The 13,815-nt window shown below is 46.5% G+C and overlaps 1 protein-coding gene across 8 annotated transcripts in view; it reads left to right on the top strand.

Annotated features, from left to right (window-relative positions):
• LOC123354650 (neurotrimin) overlaps positions 1–13,815 on the top strand; it is a 654,629-nt gene that overhangs the window by 635,819 nt on the left and 4,995 nt on the right. For 6 of the 8 annotated variants that reach the window (XM_044996769.1, XM_044996771.1, XM_044996773.1 and 3 more), the window contains 2 exons: positions 782–817; positions 12,872–12,904. The exons of 1 other annotated variant lie outside the window; for it this stretch is intronic. In XM_044996769.1, the coding sequence (XP_044852704.1) occupies positions 782–817; positions 12,872–12,904 (69 nt within the window). The remainder of the gene's footprint in view (positions 1–781; positions 818–12,871; positions 12,905–13,815) is intronic. One more of the 8 variants, XM_044996770.1, reaches the window with a different exon arrangement.

The raw sequence follows: 13,815 nt of genomic DNA, 5'->3' as shown, positions 1-13,815 counted from the left end.
GAGTCAGGAGGCCTGGAGATCTGCCACTTATCTACTATGTGGCCTGGGGCAAGTCTCTCCCCATCTCTATACCTCTGATCCTCCCTCCCGTCGTTTGTCTATTTCAATGGTAAGCTCTTCAGGGAAGGGATGATCTCTCTCAGGGTAGGTCCATACTTACCCGCCGGGTCGACGGGGAGAGTTCGACTAATCTAGACGCAATAGTTTGAACTCCGAACGCGCTCCCCTCGACTCCGGAACTCCACCACCGCGAACGGCGGTGGCGGAGTCGACGGGGGAGCCGCGGAGTTCGATCCCGCGGCGTCTGGACAGGTAGGAAATTCGAACTAAGGTAGTTCGACTTCAGCTACGCTATTCACGTAGCTGAAGTCGCGTGCCTTAGTTTGACCCCCCCGCCCCCGTAGTGTAGACCAGGCCTCAGTGTTTTTTTATAGCACCTGACAAAATGGGGCCCTGGTTTTGGCTGGGGCCTTCAGTCATTCCTATAATAATCTCCCTTTTGCAAGGCTGCCATAATATTATTTATTATTTTAAACTCGTGGTAAGGTCATGCCTGCAGTTTCCCATGATTCATTTCACTCACATCAGAAAGAGTCTGCTGCTCCCTGGCCCCACCCTCCGATCTTTTAAATGCCCTCCCCCACCCCCCATTCCACCTCTTATTTACACACCAGAGTGTTTGCGGAGTGGTATGTGAACTATAATTTATTTATTTATTTATTTATTTACTTATTTATTTTTGTCATTTTTTCTCTTCCGTCGTTTCCTCCCCCCGGTTTAGAAATAAGTGAGCCCACAAGCTCAACCTTGTTCCAAGGTCAGTATCACTCTTGCTGTGTGTCACATCCGCTGTCCTTCCCCTGCCTTTAACCTCTGCCTGCTCTCACGTTCCCTGTTTCCCTGTCTGACAACATGCATGGAGGCCAGTACCACTTCCTGGAGGGCGGCCAGAGAGGATGCGGGTAGACGGGCTGTGACTGGTCACCTGGAATTTGTCTTCGTAAATAGTGTGGCTTAAACTTGACACGCTTGTCTCGTCGACCCAGAATTCCTTCCTGGGCGGGGGTATGCAAAATGCGGTTCCGCTTTGTCTCTTCCTGGAGCTTGCGCCCAGACTCCTTGTCCAATTGGATATAAATCCAGTTTGCAACCTTCTCCTTCAAAATGTTGTAGCTAGGGTCTCTTCAAGCCGGCCCCAGGGATCCAGTCCCAGTTCTTCTCCTTATTCTGAATGATGCAGTGTGAAACATCCCCCTGGATGCTAATGCAGATATTGGACCCAGTCCTGCAAGGTACTGAGCTCCAGCTGCTCCCATTGAATGTGCAATGGAAGTTGAGGGCGCCTGATAGCAGAACCAACAGTAGGGCCTTTGAGAGCTATGGGTGAGGCCTTAATGGACGCTCGCTGCCTTGAGGGGACTTGCTGTGCCCACATCTGCATTGGGATGAGGGGTGTGCAGCGATAAGGCATCCTGCCATTGCTGGAGACCCTGGCTCAGGAACATTCTTAGGCCTTGCTGGGAATCAGGTGCAACATCAGATCAATGCACCAGATCTCTAGACAGAGAAAGGCTAAATCAGAGCTGGCTTTAGGATTTGGGGAGCCTCTAATGAGGTTATTCTTGGAGAGTCCCAACCTTTTAATCTCCCCTTTTCTCATGCAAGCTCCTCTAGCCATGGTCAGGACAGGGTCGGGAAGATTTCCTCCCTGCTCCAGGACTGGCCTCCTCCAGGTCAGAAATTACACCGGTCTTTGCCCTGCCGACTCTGGCTGAAACAAGGCAGATCTAGCGGAGCACTGGTCAGCACCCCCGGGCGGCAGCAGCAGCACTCTCAGTGTTGCAGTCACTTTGGGACTGGCTGTTCCGCGAATGGAATCCCCCTTGGCTTTATCTTCGACAGCTCCCAAATGGCAGCTGTTGGCTAAGAGCATCTCACCATCAACCCTCTGAGGTAGCGCGTGAGCAGCGCAGCTACACAGGTGATACCGAGGGGCACTGTGTGGCTTGCTCTGGAGGGTAGAGACTACATGCGTGATAGTTTAGTGCAGAAGGGGAAATAGCATCGGGTGGAAGGAAAAGAGAACCAGCTGTAGGAGTGAGTATCTTCCCAGCAGGGTCTGTGTACAGCCTTGCCAGTCAGAGCCAACCGAAAATATCCGTGAAGGATTCCAGTAATTCCAGCCAGTCCTCCTACATGCCTGGCACCTTCGTTTATGACACGGTCAAGATCACGAAGGGAAGGGATGGGGAAAAAAATCACCCTTACTCCATGGTGGTCTTTAAAAAAACAAAGACTCCATACCAATCCTGGTTCGTTTATCTGCATTCCCCCCTCCCCTCGCAGTGTCAACAGAGACAAGGTCGCCTCATGCCCACACGTGGAGGCATTTATTAATCATCCTTTCATCCTGTTTTGTTCTTTCTTTCTTTTCTGTTTATCTCTTGCATGCCAACACCCGCATCTCTCCTCTTCGTGCTTCCCTCCATTCTGCCATGTAAGTACCCGCCAGCCCTAACAACTCACCTTCATTCTACTAAACTCCTTAGCGTTCTGTAAAGAAGGGAAATTGGGAGGTGTTAGACAGACAAAAACAATGCCTTGTTGCAGAAGCCAACCAGCTAATGCACAGAGATATGACCGATGCATGTGCAGGCACGGAGGTAGGGTAGATACAGGCTGAGATACGGTAGATGGAGCCGGGTAAAGCATTGGGATGCGTCAGATGGCTGAACGCAATTGCTAATGGGTTGTGAATAGGTGTAGGTGGGTTGCGACTAGCCATATTGCTAAATGAGACAGGTGTGGGCAGTCCCAGCTAGATGGGAGTGGAGTCCTGGGTGTGAGAAGGTTCCCAGTACGGAAGAGGTTGAGAACCACTGCAAGAGACGGATGAATGAGACAGCCATGGACACAGTGAATGGTTTGTATAAGTCGGCAGATAGGTGCAGTAGATAGATCCCATAGATGTATGTGGCAGATATACATACTGATGCGGGGAGTGAGGCGAGATGAAAGGTGCATGGATGCAGTACACAGACAGATGGATACCGGAGGTAGACATTGTTAGACCGTTTACAGGTGACGCAGCTCTGCAGAGAGAACGGGGTTAACATCTCAAAGTCCTGGTAACTGTTTATAACCATCTGAGCTTCTCGGAAGGTGGCTGTTGCACAGAGATTGGAACCCAGTCCCTCTTGGAAGGCTTGTGGGTATATTTGCCCGCCATTTGTCCTCTCCAGTGAGGTCATGAGCTCTGTGTCTCAGTGGCATGCAGAATCACCCGGCCTGCTGTTGTGACACAAGGAAAGAAGCTGACTCAAGCCGCTATGCCTGGGGCTTTGGCAGCTTTGATCTCCAGGCGCCACAGGTCTCTGCCACATGCGCATTCCCTTTGAGCACTGTAGGATTTGGAGACACACCCTGGGCCAGATCCATTCCTGGAGTAACTCCGTTGCCTTCAATGGAATCAAACAGGGATGAAGTTCACCCAGGTAGAAATAGAAATCAGCAAACCTGAGCAGGTGGAAAGCTCGAATCCCATCAGAGTCCGACGGCGGGGTTGACTAGACCCTTCCAGAATGATTTGTTGAATTGCTCCAAAGGCAGTAAGGTTTTGTGAAGTGGATAGGATCATTGGGCCTGATTCACCGCTCAGATACCCCAGGTTGACACTGTGCTGAATCAGATCCGGTGTGTTTGCTGTAATCCTAGATGGGAGTCAGAGAGCAGCGGTATACAAAATGCCCTGGGTTTTCTTTGTCTAGCTCCTTTTATTCTCAGATGCAGATCCACCATCGCCCTCCAGGCCTGTGCTACCTCCGGACTAGATCACTGCATGAAATTCAGCCTGCAACTCACCTTCAAGGCCACGCTGGGGCTTCGGCAGGGGCAGACTGCAGTCAGCCAGCTTTGGAGCAGGGTGGGCTAGTGGGACCCAGCTACTGCTGCCCTCTGAATACAGTCAGCTAATTCACTCCTGCGTGAAATTCAAGGGCTTGGTTTGGGCCCTACTTATCTCAGCAATCTCTTCTTCCCTTATATCCCACCGTGATGACTGTATTTGTCAGGAAAGGTTTGGCTTTCTGACCCAGTGGTGAAGCTGGCAGAGTTGAAGGTGGGGTCTTCTCTGTTGCAGACACTTGCCATAGAAATACTGAACCTGACCACACTTAGAACATGGGACCAGATGCACCTGTTTGCTCGGGCCTTCCTAGGAGGGCAGGCACCAGAATCTCTGATCACCCAGCTTGGGCTGCTTAGGAGTCTTCGCCTTTCAGCTTATCTGTGTTCTTGTCACAGATACTCCACTTGGAAAAGAGGCTGAGCCAGAAATCCACCTGTGCTCACTTGAAACACAACCCGCATGTGTGATGAGACTCTGAGAGCCCGGGTACATGAGCTGGTAACAGAGAGACTGCCACTTCAGGGACGGACCCGTGTTCCATTGAATCTTCTGTCCCTTCTCAGCACTGCTCTACACTGGGAACTGACATCGGCATAGCTACGTCTCTCAGGCATGTGAAAAACCCACACCCCTGAGAGATGTAGCTAAGCCGGGCCAACCCCCAATTCTTTTGTTGACCTCGCTACTGCCTCTTGGAGGAGGTGGATTACCTGTGCTAACGGGAGATCCACTCCTGTTGGTATAGGTGGTGTTTACACTGAAGTACTATGGCGGCACAGCTGCAAGCAGTTTAAGTGCTGAGTGCTTCAAAGGAAATCACAATGCACCTTCCTGCAATAATATCCCCATAGGGGTGTGTGTCTCCCTGCTCCCAGCTAGCGACTGGTTTATGACCTGAAGCATCAGGACTTACCTGGGCAGTACCCTGGTATCAGTACCCTGATCTATCTTCTTCAAGGTCCCTGAAGGTACTGTACAAGTAAAGGTATTTGACGGGAGATTTTCCCTCTGCCGTGCCCCATGCCTTCCCTTTACATGCACACAGAGACCAACGGGCTGGGGGCTAAGGACAATGCACAAAATCATCTTGGCTCTGAGCCTGTCTCTCTCACTTGGAGTGTTCTCTGAAGGAACATTCGCAGCAGCCTGAGCTGCGCTGCTGCTGTCTTACCGACTGGCTCAGTCCCCACGGAGTCTTTTATCCCCCAGGCATTAAGCTGGCTTTTGATGGTATCAGCGCTCGGTAAAAGGTCGGCTGATTAACGTCTGAAAGCGATCATCAAGCCAATTTATTAGCGAATATGGGACTGGAGTAAAACTCCTGAGATCACAAGGGAACAATTGCAAAAAGAAGTGGTTATCAAAGACAGGCTCAGCATCCCCTGAGGATTAAGGGGAGTCACTTAGGAGCTGGACTTCCAGTTTGCAGCACTTACAGGCATAGCATGTGCTGGAAAATTTGCCGGGCTTTCTGCTATAAAGCAGCATCTTCTGGGCTTTTGTGGGTGTGTGTGTGTGCTACCCCAAACTGCGACTCTCTCTGCGCGGAATCAGCAAGATCAGCAAAAACCTGTTGGCTGCAGGAGTGGCAGGAGATCAAGAGGTTGTTTGTCCTTTCTTCACCCTGCTAGAAAAGCACGATCACATGATCATGTCGCTGGACATGTTGAGTTGGCTGAATGTCATGTCCATGTAGCCTTCTTCCAGGACAGGAGGGGTCACGCACGCCTCATGCTGGGACCTATGGTGGCACCATGACACGAGCATGATTCCTGTCTGCAAATGGAAAAAAGCTGGAGATTAAACTAACCCCCTGGGGGCAGGGAGGGATTCTTCAGGAAAACCAAATGCTCTGAGGTGATGGCTCATAGCCTGGCAGAGAGCACGGCCGGGTTCCCGTCACCATCTGTGAGGGCCTTTGTCTTATGGGTGATTTTTCAAGTGTTTTATGGGTGTGCAGAACAGTGCAGGCGGTTCGGTCCCCATGCTGGGCCTATGTAGGTACTAGCGCCATCTTTCCCACATCAGTGAAAAGAGAACATCTCATCTATGGAGGCTGACCCTGTGTCCTAAGAGCCCCTCTGTGAACATCAAAATGGGGTCCCTCAAACCCTCCACAGTCAGTGAAGCAATATCCAGAAGGGAGTCTTCTTGGGAAACGAGGGACCTCTGTGATCCCAGGGTTTTCATGTGCCACTCATCAGAGCCGCATGTGGTCCTGTTGCCCACCCCCAGACAGTAGGAGCCATCAGTACTTCAAAGGCATAAAAGAAGCAAGTGACATAATTAGAAATAGGAGCTGTGGTTGCTATAGCACCAGTCTCTCAGACTTTCTTTTCATAGGCTTTTAGAAAGGTAGGACTGGAAGGGACCTCAGTAGGTCCTCTAGTCCAGTCCCCTGCACTGAGGCAGGACTATGTATTTTTTAGACCATCACTGGCATATATTTGTCTAACCCATTCTTAAAAATCTCCAATGATGGAGATTCCACAGCATCCCTAGGCAATGTATTCCAGTGCTTAACCACACTGACAGTTAGGAAGTTTTTGTCATGTCTAAATCCCCCTCACTGCAATTTAAGACCATCATTTCTTGTCCTCTCCTCAATGGATAAGGAGAATAATTTCTTCTTTAAAACAACTTTTTACATTCTTGAAGACTGTTATCACTTCCCCCCTCGGTCTTCTCTTCTCCAGACTAAACAAACCTAGTTTTTCTAGTCTTCTCTTGTAGGTCATGTTTTCTAGACCTTTGATAGTTTTTGCTGCTCTCCTCTGGACTTTCTCCAATTTGTCCACATCTTTCTTAAAGTTTAGTGCCTAGAATTGGACACACTACTCCAGCTGAGGCCTTATCAGGGTTGAGCGGAGTGGAAGGATTACTTGCTTACAACGCTCTTGCTAATACATCCCAGAATGATGATCACTTTTTTCCCAACTGTATGACATTGTTGGCTCATATTTAATTTGTGATCCACTCTTGAATCTTTTTCTGCAGTATTCCTTTCTAAGCAGTCATTTCCTGTTTTATATTTCTGCAATTGATTGTTCCTTCCTATTTTTCATTTGTCCTTATTGAATTCCAGCCTATTTATTTCAGACCAGTCCTCCAGTTAGTCGAGATCATTTTGAATTCTAATTTTCTTCATTCCTAAATTTTCTGGCTTTGTGGATTTCATTCTGGATTTTTTAACCAGCATAAAAATAATTCTCGCATTATTGAGTGTTTAAAAAAAAATTTGCTGTTTAAATTGTAAGCAGTAGAGTTTTCACCACACTGGGAAAGCATCATTAGAGCTGCCTAGAAGCTGTCGCAGCCTCTCCCTTACCAGGCTTTCAGGCTAATCAGTGTCACAAATGACTTGGCTTTTGTAGTTAAATGTTTGTCTGTCTGTCTATGGCTGTTAAATGTATGTTTCCTGGTCTATTCATCGTGAGACATGCTCCTTACTGATGCACCGTTGGGCTGAAATTTACCCAGGGTTGACACAGAATTTCATCTGGATTAAATAACCTGGCAGAGGAGCCACATGGCAGACAGGGTTGACACAGAATTTCATCTGGATTAAATAACCTGGCAGAGGAGCCACATGGCAGACAGCCCACTATTTGGGTAAGGTTTCATTAGGAAAAAAAGTGGCCACAACCTCCCTTGCACTTGGGATGGAGAAGGGTTGTAAATGGGCCAGCTCTGTCTGCAAAGGAAGCATTGGTGTCTACATGGGGGCAGGAGTTGTGCTGATTCAACCCATGCCCTCATCAAACTCCACCAGCAGGTGTCTGGTAAACTGAAAGCTGTCTTCCCGGGATAGTGGTGCATCGGGCCATGCTTATGCAGAGAAGCTCCAGTTGCATCTCTTTCTGTGCCAGGTTTATGGGATCTGTCCTCAGGCAGTTGGACTGAATGAAATAGGTGCTGATATACCACATGCATTGCTTATGTGACTAGCCGTGCAGGGATGAATTGCAGACACTGGGTTGAAAATGCATGGTGAAATGTCTTGACCGCCCATTTGATTAAAAACCACATGGGGCCGATCGTGAAGCCCTTAATTAGGTCAATCCCCCATTGAATGAGTGAGGGCAGTAGGAAAGAGAGGTTGACCTTGTGGTTAAGGCACTAAACTGGAACTCAAGAGACCCAGGTTCTGGTGCTAACTCTGCCAGACTCACTGTGGGACTTTGATCAGGTCACTTAAAATGATTATTTTCAAAGCCACCCAGGGGATTTAGAGTCACAATTCAGAATAATTTTAACTAATTAATTTTAAAGATTTGTGTGCATCTAAATCTCCTAATGAACTTTGAAAATGTCAGCTATAAATTGTGTGCCTCAGTTTCCTCATTTAGAAACTGGGGATACTCATCTTCACCTTCCCTTACCCTTTGTCTGGCTTGTCTATTTAGATTGCAAAGTCCTCAAGTGGGGATTCTCTCTTATAAACACAGTCAGACACAGATCTCAGTTGGGGACATCCAAGTGATATTGTAACACAAATAAATAATAATAATAATAATTAATAATGATTGGACCTGGAAAAAAAAACAGTGAGGGCCAGATTCTGCCATGCTTCCTTATATTGAGTCTCATTCTCCATTGCCTTACACTTTACATAGATTCTTACCAGAAGGGACCATTAGATCATCTAATCTGACCTCTGTATTGCAGGCCATTACATTTCACCCAGCTTACCACTGCATTGAGCCCAATAACGTGGGTTGGCTAAAGCACATTCCAGAAAGGCATCCTCTCTTGCTTTGAAGACATTGAGACATGGAGAATCCACCACTTCCCTTGGCAGTTTGTTCCAATATGGTTACTCACCCTCACCGTTAAAAAGCTGTGCCTATTTCTAATCTGAATTTGTCTGGCTTCAGCTTCCAGTTCTTCTTCTGCCTATCTCCACTAGATTAGAGTCCTTTCATATGCAGTACTTTCTCCCTCAGAAGTGCTTATACACTGTAATCAAATAACCTCTCAATCTTTTTTTTTGAATAGTTAAACAAATTAAGCTCTTTCAAGGATACTCTCCACTTCAAAGTTAGGTTTTCTTAACTACATCACTCCGGGCTGTGAAAAATGGCATGCCCCTGTGTGATGTCATTTAGCTCAACTAAGCCCCAGTGTAGACACTGCATCAGCTTTTCTATTATTTTGCCTGGGGTTGATGACAGGCTAACTGAGCTATAGATAAGAATCATCTCACTTTCCCTTATTGAATATTGGCACAATATTAGCATTCTTACATTCTTCTTGAACTTCCCTGCTATTTCAAGAGTTACTAAAAATTAACATCAGTGGGTCAGAGATCTCCTCGGCCAGCTCTTTTAGGACTCTTGAGTGCAAGTTTTCTGGACTTGCTGATTTTAAAATATTTATCCCTAGTGACCGTTGTTTACTATCCTCCTTAGTTAGTAATGGCCTACAAAATACTTCATCATCCTCATGTGATACATCCTCCTTCTTTCCAAATTCAGAACACAAATACTTATTGAACACTTCTGCCTCATTAACAAATTTACAATCTCCATATAGTAATGAAACTATGTAATTGGTAGGATTTCTTTTATTCCTTATATACTTTAAAAAATCCTTATTTCCTTAGCCCTGCAAGCCATGGCATTTTCTTGTCTTTAGCTTCCCTTATCAATTTTCTGCACTTCATAACTTCTAATTTATATCAATTGCTATCTATTTTCTCCTTTCCCATTTGTTATATATTGCTTTTTAAAAAAAATTTTAATTGCTGCCCTCACTTTGCCATTAAACAATGATGGGCTTTTAGCCAAAGTTGACCTCTTTCTTGATGGCTGGAAGCAGGGACAAAAAGCCATCTAATAAACTCTTCTTAAATAGCTCCCAATTTTTATTCACATTTTTCTGTTTAATTTTTTTCTCCCAGTAAATTTTGCTCATCATTTTCTTCAGCTTTGGAAAATTAGCCCTTTTGAAGCCCCAAATATATATATATTACTGTTCAGGACTGTCTACTCTTTGCCCATATTGAATGTAATCAGGTCTGATCACTGGTCCCTAGGCAACCACTAACTTCCAGTCCAGTGATTAATTCATCTTTATCCATCATAATGAGGTCCAAAATAGAGTTACCTTGGGATGGGTGCAATACCTTTGTGTTAGAAAATGATCATCTAGAATTTTTAGAAGCTCTAATGATGCTTTATTACTGGCTGCATGAAACCAGCAGCCTATGCCTCCCCAAATGAAGTCTCCCAGAACAACACACTTTTTCTCTCCATTCTTTACAGACAGATGGTTAAGAAGGATCTCACCATGCTCACTGGTTTGGTTCGGAGGCCAGTAACATACCAGTACCCTTTCTGGGCATTGGTAGCTAGCACATCGATCCATATGCATTCAAAATCCTGTTATCAATAACTCTAAAACAAGTAATGGTGTCTTTAATGTAGAGTGCCATCCCCTCACTTCTTTTCCCACCGTCATCCACAGCTGTGCAAAGTGGGTATGAACACTACCGGATCAGAGTGGTAGTGTTTTAAACCACTTTGCAGAATTGTCAATGACTATACAAGGTGTAAGTCAATAAAGAATTGGGCCTATAGGGAAGCAGTTTACTCTCTGAGTAGCCTCACTTACATGAATCTGATCCTTAATTATTTTGGCCCTAAAATCTATTTACTGAGTCCTACAAACAGGGTTAGGGAGCCTGGCTTATTCTGTGGCTAATCTTGAATAAATATATTCCACCAAAAAAAAAAAGTCAATTTTTAAAAAATTATTATTTAACATACAGTACAGGGCATTCCGCTTAATTCAATCGCTGATTTGATTCTTTCTTTAATTTATCAAGACCTCTGGAACCAAATCTTTTTTTTATTATTATTAAAAAAAACCCTAAAACCTCAATTTCCACCCTTTATTGTGATCAATGTTGATTGCTTTAGGCAGGTATGATTAGATAATTCTATCTAGAAAGTTACAATTAGTAAGGATGGGGCCAACATTCTGCATGGGAGAGAGAAAGAAAGAGCCCAAGGGAAATCCCAAGAATAATAATAAAAGGCAAGTGCAAATTCAAGGCACATTATTTAGACATTTTGGGCCAAACTCAACCCTGATCTAACTCCACCGTTGCACCATCAATGAACGTCTCTCTCAAGTTGAAGGGTCAGAGCCCCAAATGGTGTAAATTAGTGGGTCACCCTTAAGTTTTATTACCGATCTTGCCGTCTGCTCTGCCATCTATGATGGCCAGGTCTGTAATAAAATCAGCTTCTTCTTTAAGGTTCAGTAGTGCAACCAGAGGCACACTGCTGAGAACTGGCATGAGTCATCTCATTAAAGCCAATGGGCCAACCTTTAATTTAAAGGGTAGGAATGGGCTTGATTGAAATCAGAGGTAGGAGCTAAGGCTGGCCGTTTCTGAACTGGCCACTGCTTTTTGGGCACCTCTGATTTTGGGTGCCCTGTTTGTGATTTTCCAAATGGCTGAGCACCCTACAGCTCCAGATGAAATCAAGGGGTGCTCAGGACCGCTGAAATATCAGGCCCTACGTGTCTCAGAGGCACCCAGAATCAGTGACTCCTTTGGAAAAAGTTGGCCTGAATGTCTAACTTAAGGGCCATATCCGGAGCTATGCTGATTGACACCAGCTGAGGATCTGGCCCTAGATGTTGTTTTAAGACTAAATGATAATACTACTTTGCATTTGCAGTGCTTAACGTATGTAAAACGGTCTACAAATATTAACTAAATGAATTCCCCTGCCCCATGAGCGAGGTATTTACCAATCCTATTTTATAGATGAGGAAACTGAGGCAGAGAGGTGCTGTGCCTTGCATAAGGGAAGGTGGCATCTCGAGTCAGTGGCCAAGCCAGGTTGAGAACTCAGGACATGCTGACTCTAACCCCTGGGCTCATTTCTTCCCATCGCAATTGCCCCCTGCAATAGTTGACTGGTAATCCAGATGTTATTGAGTGCTGGTAACACCATCAGAGGAAAGGCCTGTACGTGCAGATATTTGAAGTTCCTTGTGCTCCAGGTTGCTCTTTGCACTCTTCCTGTCCGCCTGTCTAATTCTGAGCCTCATTACCATCTGCTGCACATGGAGAAGGACTCATTTTTGTCCAAGCCAAGATAAACCCTACACCACCACCTTTGGCGTCTCTCTGTCTTTCTTCAAATCCACAAGGTTTAGTGTGGGATCAAGGCATTGCCTTAGCATTGCTAGGGGGATTATGTAGGCCGCTTTGCTGGTCTTCTCTGCATTTTCAACAGGAGCCTATGTCCTGGGCCGGCAGAGGCCTTCAGTTAGCTCACAGGGGCTCATCATTGCAGTAAAGAACAGGCAGGTTTCTTGGATAGAATCGGCATGACTGTCCGTCTGCCTGAAATCCCCCAAAGTGTCCTCCTCCGGCGAGCGCTGATCTCGTTTCCGACATGGGATGGGGCTGTCTCCTTCCCAGGATTGCTGCTCAGAACAGGGAAGGCAGGACATTGGTACTAGCCATTGGAGATGGGCTTGACCCAAATCCCCCATGCTTTAGGGGAGTTCGGATCCTGATCCAGTCTTTGCAAACGACCCCACCTCTAATGGGACAAATAACCCACCCTCTGAGCTTGGAGAACATTGGGGAACCAACCCTGAACTCTGGGTCTGAACTATGTGGCTGGTTCTCCCCTGCCTTGTAGCCATCAGTTCACCCCTGTGCAAAAGGGACATCTAACGCTGCCAGATCTGCAGGGTTGTGCTTTGCACTCCCTTTTGCACAGGGATGGATGACGACACAAGGTGCAAGCCAGTGGGGAATCAGGCCCAGCAAGCCTCAGACCTGTCTCTAATAATACTAGTAACAGCCACCTTGACATTAGCAGGGGGAGTCAGAGGCTATGCAGGACGCTCAGTAGGGGGAAGAATCAGCTGAACTGTCTTTAAACATCGTTTTCCATTCACCTTAACCATGACTTGTTCTTTAATTTTTAGAAGAGACAACTACAGCCCTGACACCCTGGAAAGGTCAGTAAATGTGCTCTCCAAACTGTGATTGCTCCCCAAACTCTGGTTTCCCTGCTGCCGCCAGCCCCTCTGCTTCTGCTGTTCCTTGTTTTCCCGTGGCTGAGCTAACACCAAGGGATCGGCTGAGTGGAAGTCACGATCTCTTGTCCCGCAAACCACCGAGAGCACCAATGCAACTAACTTCCTCGTTGCACCCCGGCTTTGTGGGGACTGCTGCAGCCCACCATTAATGCTTGCAGGGTTCTAATTCAGTAGCATTAGGAATTAGGAGCAAGAAATACACCTGTGATGAGGTGTAGCCATCCTTGTGTCCGGAATCCTGCAGCCTGTCCTTTCTTGTAGCCTAACATTCTGTAGAGACCTTCTTTGCACGGCCTTTTCCTCTGGATGCTGTGCAGCTCCCTGCCTAGCTCTCCCTACCTTGCTCTCACTCTCTTTCTGTCCCCTTTTGCTGTGGCAAATATCAGGAGTTTTTTTTCTGGTCTGATTCACTGGGCTTCAGAGAAAATCTGTCTCATTCGAGGTCCTTATTCCTCCCAGATGTTTTCAGCAGATAATTGATGCTTGTAACATTTCTCTAGGACACTACAGGGTTTGATAATTGGCCTCTTTGGACTGTCACATGTTTCCCTAATGAGCTGGAAGTAATGAATGCATGAGACCTGGAGAGTAGTCACAGCCTGGCCTCCTTATCAGCTGCACTGCTACTGACACAGCAGTGCTAGCTCCTGCCAGCAAGGGTTCCATTATTATCCACCCACAGAACTTGGCTTCCTCCAGAGCTTGCTCCGAAATTTCAGCAGGTTCAGCCCAGTTTTCAGGCACCCGATGCTTTCAGCTCTCCAGGATGCTGGATCCAACTTTGTTAGGATAACCCCAGTTGACCCTCCAGTGCTGGCAAACATGGCTTT

This window comes from Mauremys mutica, chromosome 22, assembly GCF_020497125.1.
Source record: "Mauremys mutica isolate MM-2020 ecotype Southern chromosome 22, ASM2049712v1, whole genome shotgun sequence".
NCBI classification, from domain to species: Eukaryota; Metazoa; Chordata; order Testudines; family Geoemydidae; genus Mauremys; species Mauremys mutica.
This window is presented reverse-complemented; position numbering and strand designations above follow the sequence as displayed.